Here is a 27,261-nt window from a genome sequence, read left to right as displayed (position 1 = left end):
CATTTTAACATACTATAATACTAGTTATTACTTACTCAGATAATATGCAAAAAAAAAAAAAAAAAAAAAAAAAACTCTGTTTATTACAGTCCAATAATGATTAGCAATTGATTTAGATAAAAGAACAGGAAAGTTACAGTAATGGTATGAATGTCAGTGTATGGGATGATGCATAAGTGTCCATTGTGTTGGCTGATATGGAACTAAAACAACAAAACCCACAAATATACAAGAGAACAGCTGGAGTGACCACTATGCATGAAAGGGTTAACACTGCAGTACAGTGTTAGTTTTAATAGATATTTTTTCAGTTTTAAGCTTTTTTGCCTCTGGAACAGGTTACATTACTTTTATGAAAGTAGATACCTTTCTGATATAATAACTAGTAGTATGTAACCTTCACAACACTGCTGCTACTACAGTATGTATGCACAGAAATATACATGTTTCCTCTGCAGATTTTCAAAGAGCCAGTAAAAATGTATGAAAAATGTGGAAGTAAATCAGACTGAAGTCTATATTTTCTTTCTCTAAATCCTGGAGAAAAGTTTGGAGTTGACATTATTTATATATTATTATGTTACTATTTTACTGGTCCGACCCATTTGAGATCATATCAGGTTGAATGTGGCCTAAATGTAGATTTTTTGTTTTTTACGCATTTTTGTGAAATTTTGCTGAATCTGATGTGACACATATGAACATTGCATGAGCCTCATCAAGTGAATGCTTTACTGTCATGTCATCATTGTGCATCACAGAATACACATCTATGGCTCATTGCATTTACATGTCTGTGCAAAAAGCAGAGTGTCATATATAGTTAAAAATGCACCGATTTTTCTTGTCCGTTCATGCTATTAAGGATAGTTTGTTAACATTTTCCTAATGTAATTTGACTTTTTTTACTCTAAAACCTGGAAAAAAACTGGAGAATAGTTTCGAGTTGACATTATTTATATATTATTCTGTTATTATCTTACTGTCTGCTGTTGTGATTTGTTGACATTTTTTACAATTTTGTGAAATTTTGCTGAATCTGATGTTTCTCACGTACAGTATGAACATTAAAATCTTCTTGCATGAGACTCATCATGTTAATACAGTGAGCAACAAATACACATCTTTAGCTCAGCACTAACATGTCTGTGCAAAAAGCAAAGTGTCATGTATAGTTAAAATTGCACATATTTTTCTTGTTTGTTTATATTATACATATATTTAAAGATAGTTTATAAATGCAAACATGCAGTTTTATTTTTTTCCACTCTAAATCCTAGAGAAAAGTTTGGAGTTGACATTATTTATATATTATTATGTTATTATTTTACTGTCTGATGTTGTGATTGACAGATTTTTGACAATTTTGGGAAATTTTGCTGAATCTGATGTTTCTCACACACAGTATGAACATTAAAATCTTCTTGCATGACACTCATCATGTTAATGCTTTACTGTACAACACACGTCACCACTGTGTAACAAATACACATCTTTAACTCATTGCATTGCAAAAAGCAAAGTGTCATGTATAGTTAAAATTGCACATATTTTTCTTGTTTGTTTATATTATACACATTTTTAAAAATAGTTTGTAGATGCAAACATGTAATTTTATTTTTTCCACTCTAAAACCTAGAGAAAAGTTTGGAGTTGACATTATTTATATATTATTCTGTTATTATCTTACTGTCTGATGTTGTGATTTGTTGACATTTTTGACAATTTTGTGAAACTGTGCTGAAGGTAATGTTTCTCACATACTGAATAAACATTAAAATCTTCTTACATGAGACTCATCATGTTAATACAGTGAGCAACAAATACACATCTTTAGCTCAGCACTAACATGTCTGTGCAAAAAGCAAAGTGTCATTTATAGTTAAAATTGCACTTATTTTTCTTGTTTGTTTATATTATACATATATTTAAAGATAGTTTATAAATGCAAACATGCAATTTTATTTTTTTTCACTCTAAATCCTAGAGAAAAGTTTGGAGTTGACATTATTTATATATTATTATGTTATTATTTTACTGTCTGATGTTGTGATTGACAGATTTTTGACAATTTTGGGAAATATTGCTGAATCTGATGTTTCTCACAGTATCATACAGTATGAACATTAAAATCTTGCATGAGACTCATCATGTTAATACTTTACTGTACAACACGAGTCATCAGTGAGCAACAAATACACATCTTTAGCTCAGTACTAACATGTCTGCAAAAAGCAGTGTCATGAACTGTTAAAAATGCACTAATTTTTCTTGTTTGTTCATGTTATTACGGATAGATAGAGTAGATGTAGTAGACAAAATTATAGGCATTTTCCTGATGTAATTTTACTTTTTTCACTCTAGAACCTAGAGAAAAGTTTGGAGTTGACATTATTTATACATTATTCTGTTATTATCTTACTGTCTAATGTGATTAACACATTTTTGACAGTTTTGTGAAATTGTGCTGAATCTTATGTTTCTCATATACAGTATGAACATTAAAATCTTCTTGCATGAGACTCATCATGTTAATGCTTTACTGTCCAACACATATCATCAGTGTGCAACACAGAATACACATCTTTGACTTATTGCAATTACATGCAAAAAGCAAAGTGTCATATATAGTTAAAAATGCACTGATGTTTCTTGTTCGTTCATGTTATTAAGGATAGTTTGTAAACATTTTCCCAATGTAATTTGACTTTTTTTACTCTAAAACCTGGAGAATAGTTTGGAGTTGACATTATTTATATATTATTCTGTTATTATTTTACTGTCTGATGATGTGATTGACATATTTTTGACACTTTTGTGAAATTTTGTTGAATCTGATGTTTCTCACACACAGTATGAACATTAAAATCTTCTTGCATGAGACTCATCACGTTAATGCTTTACTGTACAACACATGTCATCAGTGTGCAACAAATACACATCTTTAGCTCATTGCATTGCAAAAAGCAAAGTGTCATGTATTGTTAAAATTGGACTTTTTTTCTTGTTCATGTTATTCCCATTTTAGTAGTTTGTAGATGTAAACATCTAATTTTATTTTTTGTACTCTAAAACCTAGAGAAACGTTTGAAGTTGACATTATTTATATATTACTGTTATTATTTTACTGTCTGATGTTGTGATTAACACATTTTTGACAGTTTTGTGAAATTTTGCTGAATCTGATATTTTTCACATACTGTATAAACAAAATCTTACATGAGACTCATCCTGTTAATGCTTTACTGTACAACACGTCATCAGTGTTCAACAAATACACATCGTTAGCTCAGTACTAACATGTCTGTGCAAAAAGCAGTGTCATGAACTGTTAAAAATGCACTAATTTTTCTTGTTTGTTCATGTTATTACGGATAGATAGAGTAGATGTAGTAGACAAAATTGTAAACATTTTCCTAATGTCATTTTACTTTTTTCATTCTAAAACCTGGAGAAAAGTTTGAAGTTGACATTATTTATCAGCTAAAATTTACTTAGGGGGTCAAATGAGTGGCCATTTTTGTCAAAAAAAAAAAAAGTTGTAAGAAATGCATAGAACTGTGTTGAAATAATGCTAATACATTTGTGCACAGACTACTGATATTATTTGACAGTGGAAGCTATATTTTCAGAAATATTGGATTTTGAATAGCGCGTGTATGTGAAAACTTTTGCTGGTGGACAGACGTGACATTACCCATGATGCTCTGGTCAGTACCAGTACTTTATTAGGAATAAACTTATAGACTTACTATTGCTAATTCTCCTCTTATTCATAAATGTTAGTATTGTGGATCTAAAACAATAACAGCTGACACAAAAACACAAAATGTGGCAGTGGACGCATGCGACATGGTTGGTACAGATCCCATCATACTGATGCTCGGCAGCCATGTCACCGTTTCCACAAATGATCTCTGTGCAAAAACTAGTATCATAATTATTTTTTGTGTAGTTTATCATCATACTAAAGAGTAAATAACAATATAGAATTGTTATTTCTTTATAAAAATGTTTATTATTAGAAAACTATTGATTTAAAAAGTGACGTGTGACATTCTTAATGTATGTATTTGCGTAACATAAGCAGGATGGATCAGCACCATACTCCATATTGCAACCTGTAAAAATAAAACATGTGATATGTGGGATATAATCTTGTAAGAAAAAGTGGGGAATCTAAAAGAATAGAATATTTGTTTTTCAGGTAAATTCAGTTCAAATATAACTTGGCCCTTTGTGACATGAAAATATAGCATTAATTGTGATAAAATTGGACATTTTTTACCTGAAAACATAGTTCATATGACCATCAACATGTTGTAACAGAACTGAAATCCTGTAAATTTGCATAACTTGCCTTTTTTTTTTTTTTTTTTTTCTTGGTATGGTGTGTTGGGGGGAGGGAGCTCGCATTTCTGACAGAAACAGACTGAACAAACTCATTAAGAAAGTGAGCTCCATCACTGGGACTGGACTGGACACAGTTCAGCAGGTGGCTGGGGTGAGAATGCTCAGGAAACTGGACTCTATTTTGAAGAATGCATCTCACCTACTGCACCATCTTGAGGTGTTCAGAGAGAGCAACTTCAGCCACAGACTGATTTCCTGCAAAGGATCAATAAAGTATCTATCTATCTATCTATCTATCTATCTATCTATCTATCTATCTATCTATCTATCTATCTATCTATCTATCTATCTATCTATCTATCTATCTATCTATCTATCTATCTATCTATCTATCTATCTATCTATCTATCTATCTATCTATCTATATTTACCAACACAAAGTTCCTTTGGAGATTCACTTATATTGATTTCTTATGCACAAAGACATAAATAAGACCTCTAAGCAAATTTTAGCCATTATATATTATTATGTTATTGTTTTACTGTCTGAAGTTGTGATTGACACATTTTTGACAGTTTTGTGAAATTGTGCTGAATCTGATGTTTCTCATATATAGTATAAACATTACAATCTTCATGCATGAGACTCATCGTGTTAATGCTTTTCTATCCAACACATATCATCAGTGTGCAACACAGAATACACATCTTTGACTTATTGCAATTACATGCAAAAAGCAAAGTGTCATATATAGTTAAAAATGCACTGATGTTTCTTGTTCGTTCATGTTATTAAGGATAGTTTGTAAACATTTTCCCAATGTAATTTGACTTTTTTCACCCTAAAACCTGGAGAATAGTTTGGAGTTGACATTATTTATATATTATTCTGTTATTATTTTACTCTCTGATGATGTGATTGACATATTTTTGACAATTTTGTTGAAACTGATGTTTCTCACATACTGTATAAACATTCAAATCTTGTGACACTCATTATGCTAATGCTTGAGATAGATAGATAGATAGATAGATAGATAGATAGATAGATAGATAGATAGATAGATAGATAGATAGATAGATAGATAGATAGATAGATAGATAGATAGATAGATAGATAGATAGATAGATAGATAGATAGATAGATGGTCAAATGTGATGTGTTGCCGCCTCAAAATTATGATTAACCCTCTATTGAGCAAGTGACTATTTTTGGTAATTTCCACAAACATTAAATGGGTCATATTTTGCCAAACCCACTTTTATTAGTCTTTGGTTCATTTATTTGTGTATTTGGACCCTAATAGTTCAAAAAGTTTGAATTTGAACCCTCCAGGTGCTGCAAAGCTATATCCTCAGGTTGCTTGTGAAAGACCAGTGTTGTTTTAAATTATTAATAATGGCCAACTGCTGAGAAAATTCACTACCGTTTCTCTGCAAAAAAAAAAAAAAAAAGAAAATAAAACGCTGCTCAGTTCAATTGGAAGAATTCCACGCAAATTCACAAAGCTTTGGCAAATTTCACTTTCATATAACTCTGTGTGTTTAAACCTTTGTAAAAGCCACAAATACATTTTGAACTATTATGACGGGAGTTATTTCAGTGACAGTATCGAATGTCTGTTAAAAGAAGTGGTTGCAAGAAAAATACAGCTGTTCCCAATAAATGCAATACTATGAATAGATAGATACAGGGTGGGGAAGCAAAATTTACAATATTTTGAGGCAGGGATTGAAAGACAGTGTATGACCAATTAGTTCATTGAAAGTCATGAGAATTTATTTGCCACAAGAAAATTGACATAATAGAAAATGTTTTTATTCTATGTGTCCTCCTTCTTTCTCAATAACTGCCTTCACACGCTTCCTGAAACTTGCGCAAGTGTTCCTCAAATATTCGGGTGACAACTTCTCCCATTCTTCTTTAATAGTATCTTCCAGACTTTCTCGTAATAGTTTTGCTCATAGTCATTCTCTTCTTTCCATTATAAACAGTCTTTATGGACACTCCAACTATTTTTGAAATCTCCTTTGGTGTGACGAGTGCATTCAGCAAATCACACACTCTTTGACGTTTGCTTTCCTGATTACTCATATGGGCAAAAGTTTCTGAAAAGGTATGGATAATAGTGTTAGGTATGATTATGACATCAATATATGTTTGGTTTCAAAACAATTGACGTAGTGCCTGCTGAGAAAAAACAACTAAATGTTCATTGTAAATTTTGCTTCCCCACCCTGTAGATAGATAGATAGATAGATAGATAGATAGATAGATAGATAGATAGATAGATAGATAGATAGATAGATAGATAGATAGATAGATACTTTATTCATCCCATAGGGAAATTTACAGTTTCCAGAGGTATCCACAAACTTCAAAACAAACAGTAGTAAAAGCACAATCGTAAAAGAAAACACTTTAACTTTCCACATGGAGTCAGCACAAAGGAGACTGTTGTGCTTAGAGTCAGTGCAATGAATGAGTCTGTGCAAAGGATTAAAGTGCAATGTAAACAATGCAGTGTAAAGTGTGTAAGTCATGTGTTTACAGTCCAACACATATCATCAGTGTGCACCACACACACACACACACACACACACACACACACACACACCTACACACATATCTTCAGCTCTGTGACTCCCATCTGTGTGTGTCTTACCCAGTGGACATCTTAACCCTCCATTCCTATAGGTGTCAGTATAGTCGTCCTTCCTTCTCCCCCTCCATTCCTCTCCTCCTCCTCCTCCTCTCATCCACCAAACCTCCGCGAAAGGGTGTGCGTTTTGAAGGTTGTATGAAGCTAAGCACCACTGCGGAGAAGGACCAGTCGGCTCTTGGCTTGACTACCCGACACGAGCGTCCTGAAGCCGGGGTGGAGCACATCCCTCTCCCCCCTCCTCCACCTCCTCCTCTCAGCTACTCTGCCGGTCGGTCCCCCTCCTCTTGAGCTCAAACTCCCACCAAGGTCTTGTCCTCCGTGGAACACAGCTGTAAATGCCGCATACACCGACATGAATAACTAAAAGTTTACCTTCATAAGACACGTCGGAAAATGCGATGTGACAGTTTTTGCGACTCTGCCTCAAGGTCAGTATCCGAGCAACGACGCTTTACGTCCGAGTTTCTTGGCCAGTGGAAGACTGAAGGGGGGGGGATGCCGCTGTGTCTGTCTTGCCTCCAGCATCAACAATGACATATTTCACCGAGCGATAAAGCAGTCCACTCGGAGACGGACCAACTTGTAAAAAAAAAAAAAAAAAAGACTGTTGCTGTAAAAAAAACAAAAAAAAAAACAAAAACAAAAAACAACACAGTGGCTGCTCTGAAATTCAACTCTTTCCAGTCGTTTCCTGCTTTGCTCCATCGGCCTCCGCGGGTCCGACTGTTTACCTGGACATTAAACGCATCATCACTCAAGTCAAGGAAGCTAACACCGTCTGACAACATGCACTTTTGGTTCGGTTTAAGCTAGGTCCACCAGTTATTCATGTCATTCTGGACGGTTCCCCAGTCGGTTAACCGGCGTATGCTTTCGAAGTCACAGAAAAGTTAGCGCCTCCAACTTCCTTAAACTTCCACTGACTGTGTTTTTTTTTCTTACTTATCGCTTGTGTTATTAAGCGACATGCCTTCACTGACAGATTCAGGCGTCGGGAAGAAGAGTTTACCGGAGCGGGGGCTGCTCCTGCTGGTGGTCTGGGTGTTACTGGAGGGCTCTGTGATCCCACTTGGGGTTGCCAGCTCTCCGGATGTCAAACTTGAGGAAACACACGCCAACCTCACAACGGATCATAAGGAAAAGAAGGTTTTTCCCGTCCTGGACCTCGACTACCACCATGTACAGACCCCCTTTGAGATCTCATTATGGGTGCTGTTAGCCTCTTTGATGAAATTAGGTGAGTACCACATGACTAAGTTATGTCTGATCATCATCTGGAATGGCTGAGCAGAGAAGCAGCAGTGATGTTTGAGATGGAAAATCCCCCTTAGCACATGTAAATATGACTGTGGGTGGTCTCAGTTATTAATATGGAGAAGAAATAGTGCATCTAAACCACCATTCACCTTGTGTTCTTCCTATTATATAAAGATTAAGGGGATAAGAATATATCGATTCTGCAATATATCGCGATACTTCATTTCACAATACTGTATCGATATTAAAAAGTACTGTATCGGTATGAAAAAGTACTGTATCGATATCAAAAAGTACAGTATCGGTATTAAAAAGTACTGTATCGATATTAAAAAGTACTGTATCGATATCAAAAAGTACAGTATTGATATTAAAAAGTGCTGTATCGATATTAAAAAGTACAGTATCGATATTAAAAAGTACTGTATCGGTATTAAAAAGTACTGTATCGATATCAAAAAGTACTGTATCAATATTAAAAAGTACAGTATCGATATTTTTAGGTATTTATTCAAATGTAGGTATGGTGGAGATTCATTTTTGTTTTTTGGTTTTCTTTATTGTTTATATTTTATTTATTATTTAACACTTTTATTAAATAATGGTTATTTGAATCATTCTAAAAGCACTTTTTTCTGTCTGAGAGGCAGATGATAGTTCCTTTGTTGGGATTGAACTAAAATATTGTTCTGATGTTAGTTCTGAACTAATAGAATATGAACATTTGAACAGGATCTAAATCTGTAATGTCTGTAAAACAATTTCAGTTTGAATACAGGAACATTTTATGATATAGCATTAGATCCTGTTGGGATCAAATAAAAATGTGTTTAGTATTTGTGCATATTTCTGGTGTAATTCAATTCTTACAGGAAGTAATCTTTAAAAAAAAAAAGAAACAAACAAAAAAAAATGCCTTTTTAACAATATCATGATATATTGTGATATATCGTATCGTGATCCTAGTATTGTGATTTGTATCGTGTTGCCAGATTCTTGCCGATACACAGCCCTAATAAAGATCCGATGGGTATTCCAACAAAAACAAGAAAAAACAGGATTAGTTCATCTCCTTTTGTGACTGTATAGATGTATATATATGTTTCTGCTGTGCACATTTTCTACACATATCAGTAGTGTGTTTTAGAGGGTTCAGTGATGACTAAGCAGCTCCAAGGTGTTGTACAGCAACTATTTGGCAACTTGTCAACACAAGGGTTACTTGTTATCTCTTTCACACTATTACAACACTAACTGAGTCAAACACTGTTCATAAGGAAGTGTCCAAAGAGGAGATATCCAAATTTGACTTTAACCACTTCCTGATCTTTGATAGAGCTGAGCATAAATGTATTTTTCTAAAAATAGGTTTCTAGTTCATGTGTTGCATAGTATAAACATGCAATGTGAGTACTCGCTTATAAATATTAGACTTTAAGGTGATCCTAGCGTGCTGAAAGGCTTCTGTGGCACTCTTCGCTTTCTGTTGCTCTTGTGTTTCCTCACTCTTCGTCGCTCCTCCCCTATGGCTCTCCTTTCTGTCCTCCTTCCTCTCTATATACTCCTGTCTTTCTTTCTTTCTGTCATCAGCCCCTTCTTTGCATTGTGCTCCCTGCAGAACACAGCATTGTCCTGTGCTATCGTTTACGGCGAGCCAGCAGCTTGTCTGGTTGTGTGTGACATCAGGGGCCTGACTGAGCACCGGGCTGTAGCCAGGGGAGAATACTGCCTCACTGTCTGGGGGTGAGAATCCCAGTGTTTGTGGAAAGACAGGACAGGCAGGAGTGGCTTCTCCAGTAGGACGAGCTGAAGGACGTGACAGCGGTCAAAATGAGAGATGAGGATGAGAGAAGATAGTGAGTGGAAGCATTATGAAAGTGCATGGAACATAAGTGAGGTAGGGAAGAAGGCAGGCTGAATAAGCGTGCGAGCTGACAGCAGCAGTAGACGGTGGTGACCTTAAGCCTCTGATTATCCTCGGACTCCTGGAAATGGGCTGTGGGTAATGCGATGTGGCTTTTACACTGCTCAGCCTCGGTCATGTCTTTGATTCATGCTCGTGAACCAAATCCCTTGACTCTTAAAGACAATAAATTAACCCATAAAGACCCAAACATCCACCGTCAACCAAAATCATTCACTGATTTAAACTGTTTAATACCTGTTGATCCACTAATCCTATCAACACATGTGAATAATTGGTGTAAAATACAGTTTTCCATCTTTTCATTTCACCCATTTGGACGTTCAGAGGCTCCTTAGTGAACGTGGAAACACCGTCATCTTCTACAACATTGACTCACCAGTAAAACCCATGGAGTTTGACAAATGACAGCGGATGGAGACACTTGGTTTATGATCAGCTATTGACATATTTTACTGAAAAAGTGACTTCTTCTTGTTCTGATATAATAACCTTTTAATTTACTCAGCTTTTATGAACATCTACGCGATGAGTGAATTAAATATAGGAAAATACACAATTTACACGCAAAAAAAAGTGCAAAATAAAGAGGATTATATTATAATACAGGGTGGGGAAGCAAAATTTACAATATTTTGAGGCAGGGATTGAAAGACAGTGTATGACCAATTAGTTTATTGAAAGTCATGAGAATTTATTTGCCACAAGAAAATTGACATAATAGAAATTGTTTTTATTCTATGTGTCCTCCTTCTTTCTCAATAACTGCCTTCACACGCTTCCTGAAACTTGCGCAAGTGTTCCTCAAATATTCGGGTGACAACTTCTCCCATTCTTCTTTAATAGTATCTTCCAGACTTTCTCGTAATAGTTTTGCTCATAGTCATCCTCTTCTTTCCATTATAAACAGTCTTTATGGACACTCCAACTATTTTTGAAATCTCCTTTGGTGTGACGAGTGCATTCAGCAAATCACACACTCTTTGACGTTTGCTTTCCTGATTACTCATATGGGCAAAAGTTTGTGAAAAGGTATGGATAATAGTGTTAGGTATGATTATGACATCAATATATGTTTGGTTTCAAAACAATTGACGTAGTGCCTGCTGAGAAAAAACAACTAAATGTTCATTGTAAATTTTGCTTCCCCACCCTGTAAATGGTGATAAATCACTTGAGAAAAGTTAAATACAGAGAAAAATGAATGGAACTGCCACAAAAGTAGCACTGGGTCTTAATGGGTTAATTTGAAAGGCTGCCTGTGCACCATTCCTATCTTTGTCCATTTGTCACACATCCACTCAACTTTAAGTGATTTGAACCTGTACAAACATGTTTCATGCAACTCAAATTCTAGCAAAAAAGAGTTAAAACAAAGACCTCTGCAGTTTTGGTCTTCTGCACTGATCATATCATCTCAACTCACCTTGACCCAGCACAGCTTTTTTGGCATTTCCACTACGTGAGAGCAGGAACCCCCAGATACTATCAAATACTATTTTGCCAAAGTTCCAAGCAGGCCAAGGTGATACTACAAGCAGATTGGTCCATCCAGAAACGTTGCTACATCAATACTTAATGTATCATCATGTCAATGCATGAGGTACTGAGCCAAGATAAAAGGAAAAACGGAGCAAACTTTAAAGTAGGCTCTCTCTGTCTTGTTTAGTTTCTTGTTAGTTTTAGTTTAGTTTTAGTTTTATTAGTTTATTGTATCGTGGACAATCCCAATTAATTAATTGTATCAATAACAGTAAAAAGGGGCAGCTTTAGCCAACATGGCTAGTATCCTGCTGTAGTCCCTGGCCTGATGACAATAGGCACCCTATAAAAACAATAGATTACAGCACATTAATTAAAAGGAGGGAGTTAAGGTAGCTATGAGACAAGATAAATCAATAAAGATAAAAAAAGGTTAAAGAGAACAGTGAAGCATCAGTACAGTCATACAGAGACAGCACGTATAATCTAAACATATAAAAGCAGCACATATAATATAATCACACACAATACATCAGCGCATAATCACAGACAGGGATATAAACAGACATCACATACCTCACCTCACATCACCTGACAAATAATAATAATATGTCTAATTTATTTGTAAGCCTCCTCTGTTGTGGTTTTTATTGGCTTCATATATAAAAAGTTAATGGTTTGTTGGTGACAATCGTGTCGCTATAACAACCAGCTGCACTGAGCAAGTACAACATCTGCAGAAAGAAGCCCCGCAAGCTACTGGCCAAACCAAGCCGAGCTGTGCCGTGCCATGCTAAGTTGAGGCAAGTCAGGTCCAACGTTTCCTGTCAGTGGAGGAGCTACACTAGGCTACAAACAATAACTGACTTCAAGAGAAAACAATAGCTAAAAGATTGTAAAAATGCTTCTGTTTAGTATTTTAATATTAGTATTACTTAGTATTTATGACATCTGTAGTTTTATCATTTGTCTGCTTTTTCTCCCTGTAGACTATCATTATTGTATCATCCTTTAAAAATCCACCTGTCAGTCGACCTCTACTAAATAATCCTCTTAACCCTTTCATGCATGAATTATGAGAACCTTAATCAAGATTTTTTCCGTAAGTGTTTTTATTCCTCTTTAGACATGAAAAAACAATGCAATTGAAAATTTTCTAATGAAAAAAAAAAGATTCATAAAATAAATAAATAAATAAAATAAAAAAACATTAAAAAACTAGAAGCACTCAGAGAGCGCAGACCTCCACCAAGGCAGATCAGTGCCCCCCCGATCACCACCAAAATTTAATCATTTGTTCCTTGTGCCAGTATCAACATATCCTGAAATTTTCATCCAAATCCATCCATAACTTTTTGAGTTATCTTGCACACGGAGAGACAGACAAACAAACAGATAGACAAACCAACGCCGGCAAAAATATAACCTCCTTGGTGGAGGTAATAAAGTAAAAAAAAAAAATACGTACTACTACTACTACTACTAATAATAATAATAATAATAATAATAATAAAGAAAATGTTCTTATGAACCTTTTTTTCATGAAGCTGAGAAAATGTCCACTCAGCTGGACACCATACGTTTAATTTTTGAAGCAAAGAAACATGCATTTACTGATAAATTGTGTCAAAACTATAGGGGGGGGGGCTTGTGATTCTGGGGGTTTTTACTCAGGGGAGATCTACACAATGTTACCAATTCATGCCAGAAAAGATATGGAATGTCTTAAAAATTTAATTAAGATATGTATTAAAAAAAAATCCATGAATATACAAGAGAACAGTGCAGAATAATTGTCCACTGTAGTGACCACTATGCATGAAAGGGTTAAAGTGAAGCTTTTTCCGCCTTTGTATGTATATGATGGGTGTGTCTGAAAGGTGCTGTTTAACTTTAATCAGATAAACAGATAAAGGTAAATGTATCATACTTTTATCTAAATAACCTTGTTCCACATACATTTTGTGTATTAATAGGTAACCCATCACAGGAAGGGACTATAAAAAGAAAAAACTTGACTGGCAGTTGTGAAAACTAATGACTGTCCTAAAACTTGGTTATAGGCGCCTGGTCTGTCTGGACCTTCAGTCCTCAGGTGTGTTAGGCCTCATTCATCGATGTGTGGATTGTAGTAGGACACACCTTTGGTAATCACACCGTAGACTGTGAACCTCCCCATTTCCCCCTCCTTCTAGGAACACTTTTGATAACATGTCCAACAGGCCCAGTTAGTTTCACCTTCCATTTAATTCAAACAACCCAAATGATTTCAAGGGAAAGTGTGTGTGACTGTTATTGTGTTATTCAATGGCAGCTACACATGCTACACGCACACAGTGGCTGACTGTTATATGAGTATAGTTTTTGTTGTAGTGGAAGTTGAAGTGCAACCTGAAACTTGATTCCTGTTTGTAGGAGTCAACTCAAAAGTTTGATGTAATTTTTATTGCAGAGTAATACAACGTATGGAAACATTTGGATTTGCTTGTATAAAAAATACTGATTGAGACTTTTGCATGTATTATTTTATTATTTATTATTGTATTTATAGTTCTAGGCCAGTGGTTCTTAACCTTGTTGGAGGCACTGAACCCCACCAGTTTCATATGCGCATTCACCGAACCCTTCTTTATTAAAAAATAAAATACGATTTTTTTTCAAATTCAAGACACAGGTATATGTTTTACTGGTGCACAAAATGAACTGTGCATTAACACCACTGTGTTCAAAGAACAAAACCAATACAGTGCATGAACTCACAACAAATTACATACCTTTTCACAAAGACATGACCTTTTTTAATACAATCACACTGAAATGGTTTTAATTTTTAACCTTATGTATTCCAATAATGAACTTATTGTATTTATGCTATGTATTTATCGTCATAACAACGATGTGGAAAATACTCAAATAATTCATCGTCAGACGAGTGGAAGAGATTTTAAACACTTCCGGATGTGTTGTAGTGCTATAAGCAACAACAATACACCGCGTATATTGGATGTCAATCAGAGAAAGAGTCTCCAAAGCCGTTTGTTTACATACACGGACCTAGCCTGACACACACACCCGACTAATGAGTCGAGTGTGTGTCTTGACCTCCGCCGAACCCCTGAGACTGACTCACCGAACCCCTAGGGTTTGATCGAACCCAGGTTAAGAACCACTGTTCTAGGCGATATATATAGTTAAAACCAAAAATATGTGTTGACATAGGTTATTGGTTTGACCCTCAAACCACTTATATCTTATCTCATTTTCAAACCCGAATTTTACCTCCAAATACTTCCAGCTCTAGTTCTTCTGATTTCCAATGCTGTACAATTATTAGTCTTTCCAAGTAATTATGATTGGTTATGGGGCTGTCGTTTGTTTATTACACTTAATTGCACTGTGACATTCTTTGGAAACCTCACCCTTGGCAAAGCTTCACTGCATGTGTGACAAGCTTTACACGGTTCATCATAAATGTGTTGTTAAGGTTAAGGCACGGTTGGCCTACTTAGGTGGAGTGTTAGGTAAGGAGGTGACTACTGTAACCTAAAAAAAGGAATCTCTGAGAAACGGCTAAATGTCTCTGCATTGCATGTAATGAAATCACATCTGTCATCTAATTAAATTGCCTTCAGATCAATAGTGAATATCGATTGGCTTGATAGTGGATGGTTCTGCGCCTGAGTCACAGGGACAGTATTTCATCATTTTATGTGTCTTAGGTTAAAGGTGTTTTAGCAGAATGTCTTTATATCTGTATCTCTATTGCTCTCTCTGTTTTTCTCTCTTTTTTAATTCAATTCAGAAATGCTTTATTGGCAGTACCAACAAATGTTTACGCAGATTGTACATTCCAAGGTGAAATGTGCTAAGTAATGTAAAAGTTTAAATCTATCTATCTATCTATCTGTCTGTCTGTCTGTCTGTCTATCTGTCTATCTATCTATCTATCTATCTATCTATCTATCTATCTATCTATCTATCTATCTATCTATCTATCTATCTATCTATCTATCTATCTATCTATCTATCTATCTATCTATCTATCTATCTATCTATCTATCTATCTATCTATTTATTAGGGATGTAATGATTACCGGTATAACGATAAACCGCGGTACAATTGCCAACGGTTAGTATTACAGTTTAAATTCTAATTATCATGATAACCATGTTTGATTACCACACTTTTCTGGAGAAAACGCCTATGTAAAGATCTGCTTTTATGTCAAATATTTGAGTATAGTTTTCATTTATTACAATTTAAATTTTATATACCTAATATTTAGAACCAATACTCACTTTTAAAGTCTTTGAAAAGATTCATTAATCATCTGTGTGTTATTTATGCAATAAATTATATACATTTTTCAAATCAGATTTTATTTATTTATTTATTTTTTGTGTTTTCTGGCCTCATGTTGATATAGTCGCTTAAAGTGAAACAAATAATAGGCAGTTGATATAAATGAAGTTGTGCTAAAAAAAAAAAATCGATACCAAAGAGGGGTATAGTAAATATTTGTTTATATAGTATATAAAGGCAAAATCAAAAGTACTGAAAAATGGCCAAAATTGTTTTTTGTTTTTTTTTTCCCAAAATACAACTTGGTTAAATTATTTCAGTGTGTATAAGTACTTTTTGAACATTTTGAGCACAATTTCAACAATACTGCGATAATAATGATAACCATGATAATTTTGGTCACAGTAACCTTGTATTTGTTTTCATAACGATATGAAATTTTCATATCATTATATCCCTACTATCTGTCTGTCTGTCTGTCTGTCTGTCTGTCTGTCTGTCTGTCTGTCTGTCTGTCTGTCTGTCTGTCTGTCTGTCTATCTATCTATCTATCTATCTATCTATCTATCTATCTATCTATCTATCTATCTATCTATCTATCTATCTATCTATCTATCTATCTATCTATCTATCTATCTATCTATCTATTCATAGTATTGCATTTATTGGGAACGGCTGTTGGATTTTTCTTACAACCACTTCTTCTTTTAACAGACATTCGATACTGTCACTGAAATAACTCCCATCATAATAGTTCAAAATGCATTTGTGGCTTTTACAAAGGTTTAAACACACAGAGTTATATGAAAGTGAAATTTGCCAAAGCTTTTTGAATTTGTGTGGAATTCTTCCAACTGAACTGAGCAGCGTTTTATTTTCATTTTTATTTTTTTTTGCAGAGAAACCGTTGTGAATTTTCCCAGCAGTTGGCCATTATTAATAATTTAAAACAACACTGGTCTTTCACAAGCAACCTGAGGAGCTTAATAGTCTCCATCAAACAATCAAACAATGACTCACAAAGGCTTATCTTTCACACAGGCCTCCATCACTTGGACACACATGTGTTTTTCACCTTTTATCAAAGTGTGTTGATTTTCCAGTGAACGTATGTGAATCACTGTATTTAACAAAGAGGCTGATCTAATGTTTTCTCTTCTTTTGTGCTCGCTCGATCTGCCATATTTGACTGCTGGCATCGAGCAATTAGTCACCTGGCAACACGACTCAGCTCCTGCCTCCAGAAATGAGAAATGAAAATGTCTAACAAGTGCCAGTCTGTGTGTGCTGACACAGGCTTACACAGGCTGAAGTGAAAGAGCTGATACTATTCAGGGTTTTCAATGACCTTGCTGCTTAAAGGCTCTCTGGAGGGCGTCAGGCAAGGACAAAGTACCTGCAGTTATTGACAGCAGCCAGGGTTTTCTGTCCCATTCAAAGGCTGGGAACAGGGCCCAAGTATTTTTGTGCTGCCCCTGAGCTACAGAGACAGAAAAAAGTCTGCTGAGATTTCTCTATCACACTGAGGAGAAAGGATTATCCTGAATCTGTGGAGATCATCTTTTTTTTTTTATGAGGTGTTTTTTATTGACTGGAGTTGCAGTTGCTGACAGTATGGTTTTAAATGGACCTAGTAAAAGTATAAATATAGTACAGCACAGGGTGTGAATCATAGGTTGTTTTTAGCATTAAAGTTGCTAAGCTAGTGTACGTATTTAAATCTGTTTGTACTGATTCTTTAGAGACTGTCAGTACAGGAAGCGTTCGGTTATCCAACTGTGACCTGCAGATGTTCGTTCAAGAATCTGAGCCAGAAAACAAATTAGAGCCATGACAAGTAAACAGACTTCAGATCATCTGTATAGGAACATTTTAACAGCTGAAATGTATGAACATGGTGTTTTCTTCATAAATAAAGAGATTTGTTGATCATGTTTCTTACTATATTCTAAATATTATAGTAATATAAAATAGGCCTACGTAGTGTGATGGAAAAAAGTCATATAATAATTACTGAGGATATCATTGTGATGTGCAGTTTTAGTCTTATTTGGTAGTTAAGGGAAATGCATAGTTTACTGATCTCTGAACTGTTTTAGATTTTCCAACGCAGACAAATTTGTATAACTTGAATATAAAATGTAGATTCCTGTATTTTACAGTTTTTTATCCATTAGATTCAACTCAGTGTTACTGAATCCAAAATGTCACCATATATATGTCGAGGCCCAAAACGGAATCTGGCCTGATTCAGAATCGGGCCGGCCCAGAATGGAATTCTATTCTAGGCCGGCCTAGAATGGAATCCTGCTGCTATAATGTTATTTTTATACCATGTTTAATGCAAATGATCCATATTTCCATAATTTGTCATAATTTTACATTTTCAGTCTTACATACCTTGAGTAACTATTGTCAATTTCAGTCGATTTCACTGTACCATATATTGGTGGGGAGTACCACAAGGTTCTATTTGTAAATAAAGTGTATTATAGTTTACAATTAAAATGTTGTTTGTTTCTTTTTTTTTTCACATATTTGCAAATTCCATGTATTGATTTTTGTAATAATTTAGATAATTTGCATTAAACATGGTATAAAAATAACATTATAGTAGCAGGATTCCATTCTAGGCCGGCCTAGAATAGAATTCCATTCTGGGCCGGCCCGATTCTGAATCGGGCCAGATTCCGTTTTGGGCCTCGACATATACACACTGGACTTTTACATTTCAGTCTCACAATTATACAATTGTACAGACCAACACTGCAGTGCTATTATTTGTGCACCTGTAGTCCAAAACTTGTAAGAAATCTACTTGTTGATTTTGGATAATGATGTCTTTTCAGATTAACAATCAACTTCAATTCACCTACTTTAGGTAACTAGGAATAAGAAAAACGTAAAAACATAGACAACCTTAAAGCGTACTTATGGTGAATTTTCATTGCTAGCTATTTCAAAAGATCACTGACCCCGTACAGCAGACACCAGGCTAAGATGACACAGTATCGGCCTGTGCTGGGTCGTGTCTTTAGGATGGCAAAGCTTATGACTGGACTAACAACAAACGCGAACACATGGTTTAACTCAGTCTCGCTCACTGACTGCTGCTTGTTTACTTGCAGTCTATCACACGGAATCAACTAGGGTACGTCACTTACAGCCAGCAATGGCAGCTCCCAACAGGTTCTGCCCCTGGATGTAATTCATCTTATACAAAGGTCTAGTGTAGGAGTGGGAATCGAAAACTGGTTCTGACTTAGAACTGGTTCCAGTTGATCAGCTCCATCGGAATTGTACACCTCTAGCATTGTCAGTTCTTCTTCATGATTCTCTCATTTCCCAGCACAAGGTTTTCTGGTTTTCCCTATGTCGCATCACGGTACTTTACGTAATTACGTATTCCGCTGACCTGCTTCAACTGCGAGGAATCATGGAGAGGAAAAATTGATCCAAAGCTTGGCTACGTTTGACCAGAAGAGACGAGAATAATGCATTTGTCGACCCGACAGGGAATTAAATTCCAGGAATGTCATGTGTTCAACCACCTGCGTACGAGTGCTAACATTGCTAGTCAAAGAAGCTCCACTATAACCTGCCGAAATGCTTTTATCCCACTCAAAAAAACACTCAGGAATCATTAGGAGAATTGATAAGGAATTGGATTGGTGAGCAGAACTGACAATGGCATTGATACTGATAAAATTTGTAATACCTCCACCCAGTCTGGTGTGGTGCATTTATGGCTTTTTTTTTTTTTTTTCTTTACTGAATTTGTGCCTCTCGTGCTTATAAGTATTGCACAAAGCACAGTTAATGTTGTAAGCGTGACAAGCACAGGTACACTTTAATTAAGAAAATAAATGATTAATTTGTTTTCTGTAAATTTGATATCTAACATTTCAGTTTATATCTATCATTTCAATATCTGAGCTGTAATCTGTAGACAACCCTCCCTCCCACCCATTTTCTGAACTGCTTAATCCTTGAGATGGTTGCAGGGGTGTAGGAGCCTATTACAGCTACCATAGGGTGAAGGTGGGGTACACCCCCAAACCATGTGCTGTTAAATGGATTGAAAGCTAACTCAGTTATCGTGAGTATACAGTCTACTTTAATGGTAGCTACTCAGAGGTTGAAAATGTGAGTTGTGGGGTGCCCCAGGGTAGTTGTTTAGGACTTCTTTTATTTTCAATTTTCACAAATGATTTTCCACTGGTAACTAAACATGCAACCATGGCAATATATGCAGATGATAGGCCTGTAACGGTACACGTACCGAACCAAACCGTTTCGGTACACACCTGTTCGGTTCGGTACACAGCTGTACCGAAACGGCACAGTCTGTTGAGAAAAAGAAAAAGGAACAAAAGACATTGTTTGATGCGGAACTTTAAATACGCGCAAGTTTCACACGGACATATTTAAGGACGCATACATTGACCCGAAATATGACATAGCAGCTGATATAAGGTAAAAAAAAAAAAAATATGATGAGAACCTGGAAGGAAGAGATTGAAGACCCTCCACCATCAGTACAGTCCAGTTTGGGATCAATTCAGGTCCCGGTGAAAGACAACAACGAGGAAAGAGACGGAGATAAGACGAACGCTGTGTGGCCCCTGGGAGCTACGGTAGTTCTAAAACACTGACACTAGCTCTGTCTGTCTGTCTGTCTCTCACGCACGCTGTATTCCAGAGGAATAGAACTCGGAATTGGATGTTGAAAGTATATAGAAATAAAGTTTCACTTTCGTTTCACGCCAGCATTAGTTACGTTAGTTATGGACCGGACCGCCCCACCCTCCCCCACGCGCCCCCCCGGCTCCGACCAAAAAAAAAACAAAAAACAACCAAACAAACAAACCATCCCCCAGACAAATCGCACCTTGCATGTGCGCACACACGAGTACACAAAGTGTCCTAAACAGTTTGTTAGCTGTCCTAAAATAAATAATTTGGTTCAGTTTTTTGTCAGTGTTTCTCTTCAGTTTGTTAAAACAGAATACCAGTTTACCCTCCTGTTAATGTTGCACTACATGCAGAATTTTTTTGTTGATATTTTTATGCAGAATGTGAACTGACAGAACTGTGATTAGATTTTTGTTGTTTGTTCAAAACTACCTGTCAGGGAAAAGTGTAATACTAATGTTTAAAATACATTTAGTAATATTAATAATTTATTTTATTTTCTATTTGATTTATAGCAGCAGAATTATATTATTCTTGTTTTTCTTTATTCTATTGTGTCCAAAAATTGGGGGAAAAATGTTCAAAAATTCAAATGTATTAAAGACATTTTGAGGGGTTTTCTTTCTTCCCGTACCGAACCGAAAAAAACCGAGCCGTGGCTTTGAAAACCGAAAACGTACCGAACCGAAAATTTTGTGTACCGTTACAGGCCTAGCAGATGACACAACATTATATTTATCGGCAAAAAATGTAGGTCACCTTAATACCATCTTAAATGAGGAGTTAGACTTAGTTACACAATGGATTACAGACAATAAATTACTTAATAATGCAGGCAAAACAAAATATATGGTTGTTGGATCAAGATATTTTCTTAAGATGTCACCAACGTTGCACTGAACTGTGGGAGAAAACATGATTCAACAAGTAGATGAAGCTAATTTATTGGGTGTAATTATGGATAGCACGCTGTTGTGGAATGGCCAAATAAATAATATATTGCAAAAAATGGGTCGGAGTACAGGAATAATTAGACACTGTAAGAAATTTATTCCCCAATGGTTGACCGAGCTATTAGTTCAGTCATTAGTATTATCTCATATGGATTATGCCTCAGTTGTTTGGTCAAATGCTAATGAAAATAATTTACACAAATTGCAAGTTGCACAGAATAAAGCGGCACAAATTGTTTTGGGTTGCCCTTACAGAACTAATAGAACCACAATGCACAACAGTTTGACATGGTTAACCGTAAAATCTAGATTGAAATATTTTTTATTATCATTTATTCGTAACATTATAGCAACACAAACTCCAGAAATTATTCACAGAAAACTGTCATTTTTTGTTGATCAACATAATTATTGTACAAGACAAACCACTGAAACACGGTGTGCTCTGCCTCTAGGCAGAACAAATCAGTTACAGCAAACTGTTTTTTATCGAGTCATGGTTGCATGGAATGGATTGCCAGGGTTTTTGTTGTTGGAAAATAATAGAAAATGTTTTTAAAAGAAATTAAAACTTTTTTGTTTACACAGCAGGCATGACATGGAATGAGTATTGCTAATATTGAAAGATGTCTTATGATCTGTATCAGACAGCTATTGGTTGGTGAAGGAGTACAAATGTATAGTACTTATTTTGTTTGTTTATTTGTATCAGACAGCTATTGTTTGGTGAAGGAGTACGAATGTATAGTACTTATTTTGTTTGTTTATTTATTTTTATTGCATTGGGCTGTTGTACAGGGTCACCCAAAAAAATGGGAATTTTTTAAGTGCGTATTGGCAGACATGAGCAAGTGGCAGCACTGCGAGACAGTGACCTTGAGCAGGTAAACACACCCCCATTTTAGTAACCATGGATCAGTGGAACGGGCAACAGCGTGCATTAGCCATAAAAATGTTTTATAAAAACGGTGATAGTTTGACAGCTGCGCAGAGGGAGTTCCGACGTTTTTACAATTTAGGACGTCATGGTGCTATTCCATCAAAATACGCGATAAAATGTTGGATTAATAACTTTGAAGAGACTGGATCTGCCCTAAAGAAGAAACCAACAGGACGACCAAGAAGTGCTCGTACTCCTGGCCCCCTAGATCACCAGATTTGTCTGTTTGTGATTTTTTCTTGTGGGGCTATCTCAAGAGTAAAGTGTACACGACTCGACCAAGAACTCTGGATGAGTTAAAACAGAGAATTCAGGATGAAATTCACAGTATCCCAGCTGAGATGTTGCAGCGGTCAATGAGGAATCTCAACAGCAGATTTCAAGAATGCATTCGTACAGGAGGACGCCATCTACAGGAAGTAATTTTTAAATAATGAAAATTCCATCATTGTTTCTTAAATGGCATGTTTTAAGGTTTCAATTACTATGAATAAAATATTTTTCTTCCATCACTCTTGGTTTTAATGGATTGTTAAAAAGTTCCCGTTTTTTTGTGTCACCCTGTATATGTCCTGTTTGTGTGTGCGTGTGTGTGTGGGTGTGAATGGCGTAAGATGAGTGTAAAATAATTAAAATTGTAATGTAATGTAGAGGAGACCCCAGGAAGAATAGCAACTGAATCATCAGTTGCTAATGGGATCTTAATAAATGAAATGAAGTGTCACCAGTTCATCACAGAGCTGACATACAGATGAAAAACCATCCTTACACTAGCATGAACATGCATACATGTTGTGTGTTACAGCTGAGTACACTTACTAATACCACTCAGCACTTGTCCGTTTTAACTTGGCTGTAGCTACATACTGTGTTATTCTTTGTAAGTGCACTTGTTGACTATCTTATCTCCCACTGTGGTTCTTTAGTTGACAGGAACTGAAGGCTGAAGTGATTTAAGAACGTGTTAACAGTCCACTTAACCTCGGTTGGGCGCTTCAGTCCTCCTCCACTGAGCTTCATAAATCTAGAAGTTTCCAGTTTTGATGGTGAAATGCCTCCTTGTGTCATTCTTTCCTGCTTCGCCAGATTACACAAGTCTTCCCTTGTGCCTGCCGGTCACCCATGAATGATAATGGCTCATTTAGTGTGTCTTTCCAGTGAGTGTGCTGCTGCTTGAGGCAGCTAAAATAATTGGTTTCGGCCACCGAGTCATGATTTGTTTGACATTTTCTTACTTGGGACCATTTTCTGACATTAACTCCCCTCAGCAATTTTCAATTTTGAAACCTTTAACAGGAAAACTACAGAATTGTGTAACGTGTTCTATTACAAAATGAGAACTAGCCTCATCTCAGTCGACACATGCCAACCTTTGTATGTTTGGATAATGAAGCTCTAGAGCAGGGGGTGTCAAACATGTGGCCCGTGGGCCAAAACCGGCCCGCCAAAAGGGTCCAATCCGGCCCGTGGGATGAATTTGCAAAGTGTAAAAATGACACTGAAGATGTTAGCAGTCAGTGTCAAACTCACTGTAGTTTAGGTTCCACATACAGAACAATACAAGCTCAAGTAAAATAATAGAATAATAACCTATAGGCTAAATACTATCAGCTTCCAAATTTTTGTCTTTTAGTGCAAAAAAACAACAACATTAAATCGTGAAAGTATTTGCAATAACAAACTATCTTTTAACAATAAAATGTGAATAACCGGAATGAACATGACTAACCTGAAATGTCTAAAGAAAATTAAGTGCAATTTTAACCATATCCTGCCTGTTACTAAATGTTTTATGCCTTTGTAGATTAGATCTGTAATGCACATGTGTAAATGATAAATTGAGGCATAATATGGTTAAAATTGCACTTATTATTCTTGAGAAATTTCAGTTTTTCAGGTTATTCACATCTTTCTTGTTTGGATACATGTAAATAGTTTTATAATTTAACATTATTTTTTACACTAAACAAAGAGGAAAGATTGTAGTTGTCATTATTTATATGCTATTATCCTGTTATTTTACTGGTCCGGCCCAGTTGAGATCAAACTGGGTTGAATGTGGCCCCTGACACCTGTATAAATGATAAATTGCGGCATAATATGGTTAAAATTGCACTTATTATTCTTAAGAAATTTCAGTTTTTTCAGATTATTCACATCTTTTTTTGTTTGGATAGTTAGTGAATGTAAATAATTTTATACTTTAACATTATTTTTTTTGCACTAAACAAAGAGAAAATATTATAGTTGTCATTATTTATATGCTATTATGTTATTATTTAACTGGTCCGGCCCACTTAAGATCAAACTAGGCCGAGTGTGGTTCCTGACATAAAATGAATTTGACACCCCTGGTCCAGTGCCAGTCATGTCCATCACACAAGGGACTTGTCTTCTAATAATACCCAGAGCTGGTTCCACTGACATTTTAAATTCTGTAGATTTATTTGACGTTTATGTCATTTTAGTGCATCTTTAAACATCAGCAGTCCTGTCATCAGTGTGTTAGTGGTGTGTGACAAGAAACTGTCCAAATCACTGTATAGTGAAAGAGTGATGATTTTTTTTTTTTTTTTTTGTGTGTGCAAATCTGCCTGATAGAAACTTGAACAGCAGGTTACAGCAATTCTTTGTGAGTAGATTCCCTAGTGTTTTAGAGTGTGTGAAAATTTGAATACCTGTCCGTCCACAGGAAATACCCCCCCCCCCCCCCCCCCCCCCGTGGACGTAAGCTAAAAATACACGTGTTTGTAGATTCTTTTTAAAGTCGTAAAGAGGTTTTCCATCACTTTGGATTTTCCCACAGGACATTTTGTCGAAATGCTCATACTGCAGCCATCATTTCTGAGATAAAATGGCTATGTTATGTTGTTTTTCTGTCCTCTGGGATGTTTGCACATTCTTTCAGCAGTGTAGCAGCATTTTTTTCCACTATTACAGTGGAACCATATAGTCTGATAAATGTAAAGCAATCATTACATCTGTCAGTGGTAGAGGAAGTTCGTCAAGAGGACTTGGTAAATATATATAATCCAGATACACATGCATTAATTGAGAAGGAGGAATAACCAAATAGAACCGCAATTTAATGTTATGATTGTAAATATGCAATAATTTAGACATGAAAGACAGTGTTTGTCAGCTGAAACTGGACCGTCATTGACAAGAACTGCGCTATGGTAGACACGTACTGTATTCTGTGAAAGTCTTGGCTAATATTAGGTTTGTTGGTTTAGTTCTAATGACCACACCTAAGCATTTGTCAGTCTCTGTATTAAGACACAATCCAGATATATGTGAAATATGTACAGCAGTTAAGACAAAAGTATGAGGGAAAAAGCACCTTCTATAAACCAAAGTGGTCGTATTTATAATTAACATGTCCTTAACACATTTGTTTAGACAATATCAGATTTATTGCTTTAATTTTCTCATGTTTTATAGCAGGTTTCATTTAACATGTCAGATGTTTCTAACTTTGTGTTGTTTTTTGTCACAGGGTCAGAGGTCATACTAAATTGTGACTTTAACCTTTAGACCCCATTTAGTTCAGTTCATTTTTTGTGTGTTTTTTTTTAAGGCTGCACACATATATTCTGTGTTTTCTCATATCTGAAGAAAAGAGAATTAGAAATAAACATGCTCATTTCAACCCTGCTGAAACGGCAAAGCTAAAAGTGACCTAAGACTTACGTACAATATTGTACCTCAAATGAAAATGTAATGCAGATTTTGAGTTTGACAAACAAACCCAATTACTTTAAACCCCGCCCCTCGCATGCATAGTAACTTATTTCGGCATCGATCCAGCTGATGTCATCATGTTTTTGCGTGTGCTGATGTCAAAATATCAATTTCCTCTATATATGTGCCAAATTTGAAGTAAACTGAAACAAAATGGATGTTTTTATAGATGTGAAATTTCGCCCATTATAAGTAAATGGGACTAAAAAAGATGTAAAAAAAAATTCATAAAAAATTAGAACTTTGACCTACTGTTCCCAAAATGTAATCACATCTATTCTTGGTTACTGGTAATATATAAACCAAATTTGGTATGAATTCAGCCAATAGTTTAACTGCTACAGACATTTGAAATTTTGCACATTATAAGTAAATGGGGGAAAAAAGTGAAAAATTCATTAAAAAAATTAAACTTTGACCAACTTTTCTCAAAATGTAATCACACATATTCTGGGTCACTGGCAATCTATGAACCAAATTTGGTATGAATTGAAGCAATAAGTTTGCTGCTACAGATGTGAAATTTTACCCTTCATAAGTAAATGGGGAAAAAAAAAAAGATTTTAAAAATTCATAAAAAAATGTGAAGTTTGACCTACTGTTCCCAAAATGTAATGAGATCTACTCTGGGTCACATTAACCAAGTCTGGTATGAATTCAACCAATAGTTTTGCTGCTAGAGTGTTAATAAACAAACAAAGAAACAAAATGAACCTAAAACAATACCCCTTGACTCCTCTTCAGGGAGTGGGGTAATAATAACGAAGTTTGTAAATGTATGAATAAACAACTGAAAATGTAATCTATATTAGGGCTGCACGATATTGGAAAAAACTGACATTACGATTTTCTTTTTTTACCCTGCGATATAGCCTATATTACACTACGAAAAACTATTCAGGAGGATATAGTAGCTGTGTGGTGCTGACGAGGCCGGTGGTAGG

At 35.6% G+C, this 27,261-nt stretch overlaps 1 protein-coding gene across 1 annotated transcript in view; it reads left to right on the top strand.

Annotated features, from left to right (window-relative positions):
* Window positions 1-7,130: 7,130 nt before the first annotated feature.
* Window positions 7,131-27,261, top strand: part of LOC115436410 (Na(+)/H(+) exchanger beta-like) — a 74,213-nt gene continuing 54,082 nt past the window's right edge. Inside the window, 1 exon segment of the mRNA XM_030159277.1 lies at window positions 7,131-8,256. Coding sequence (XP_030015137.1) covers window positions 7,986-8,256 — 271 coding nt within the window. The 5' untranslated portion in view covers window positions 7,131-7,985.

Source organism: Sphaeramia orbicularis, chromosome 16 (genome assembly GCF_902148855.1).
Source record: "Sphaeramia orbicularis chromosome 16, fSphaOr1.1, whole genome shotgun sequence".
In the NCBI taxonomy this organism is placed as follows: domain Eukaryota; kingdom Metazoa; phylum Chordata; class Actinopteri; order Kurtiformes; family Apogonidae; genus Sphaeramia; species Sphaeramia orbicularis.
Note: the sequence above shows the minus strand (reverse complement) of the source record. Positions and strands in the feature narration are given on the sequence as shown.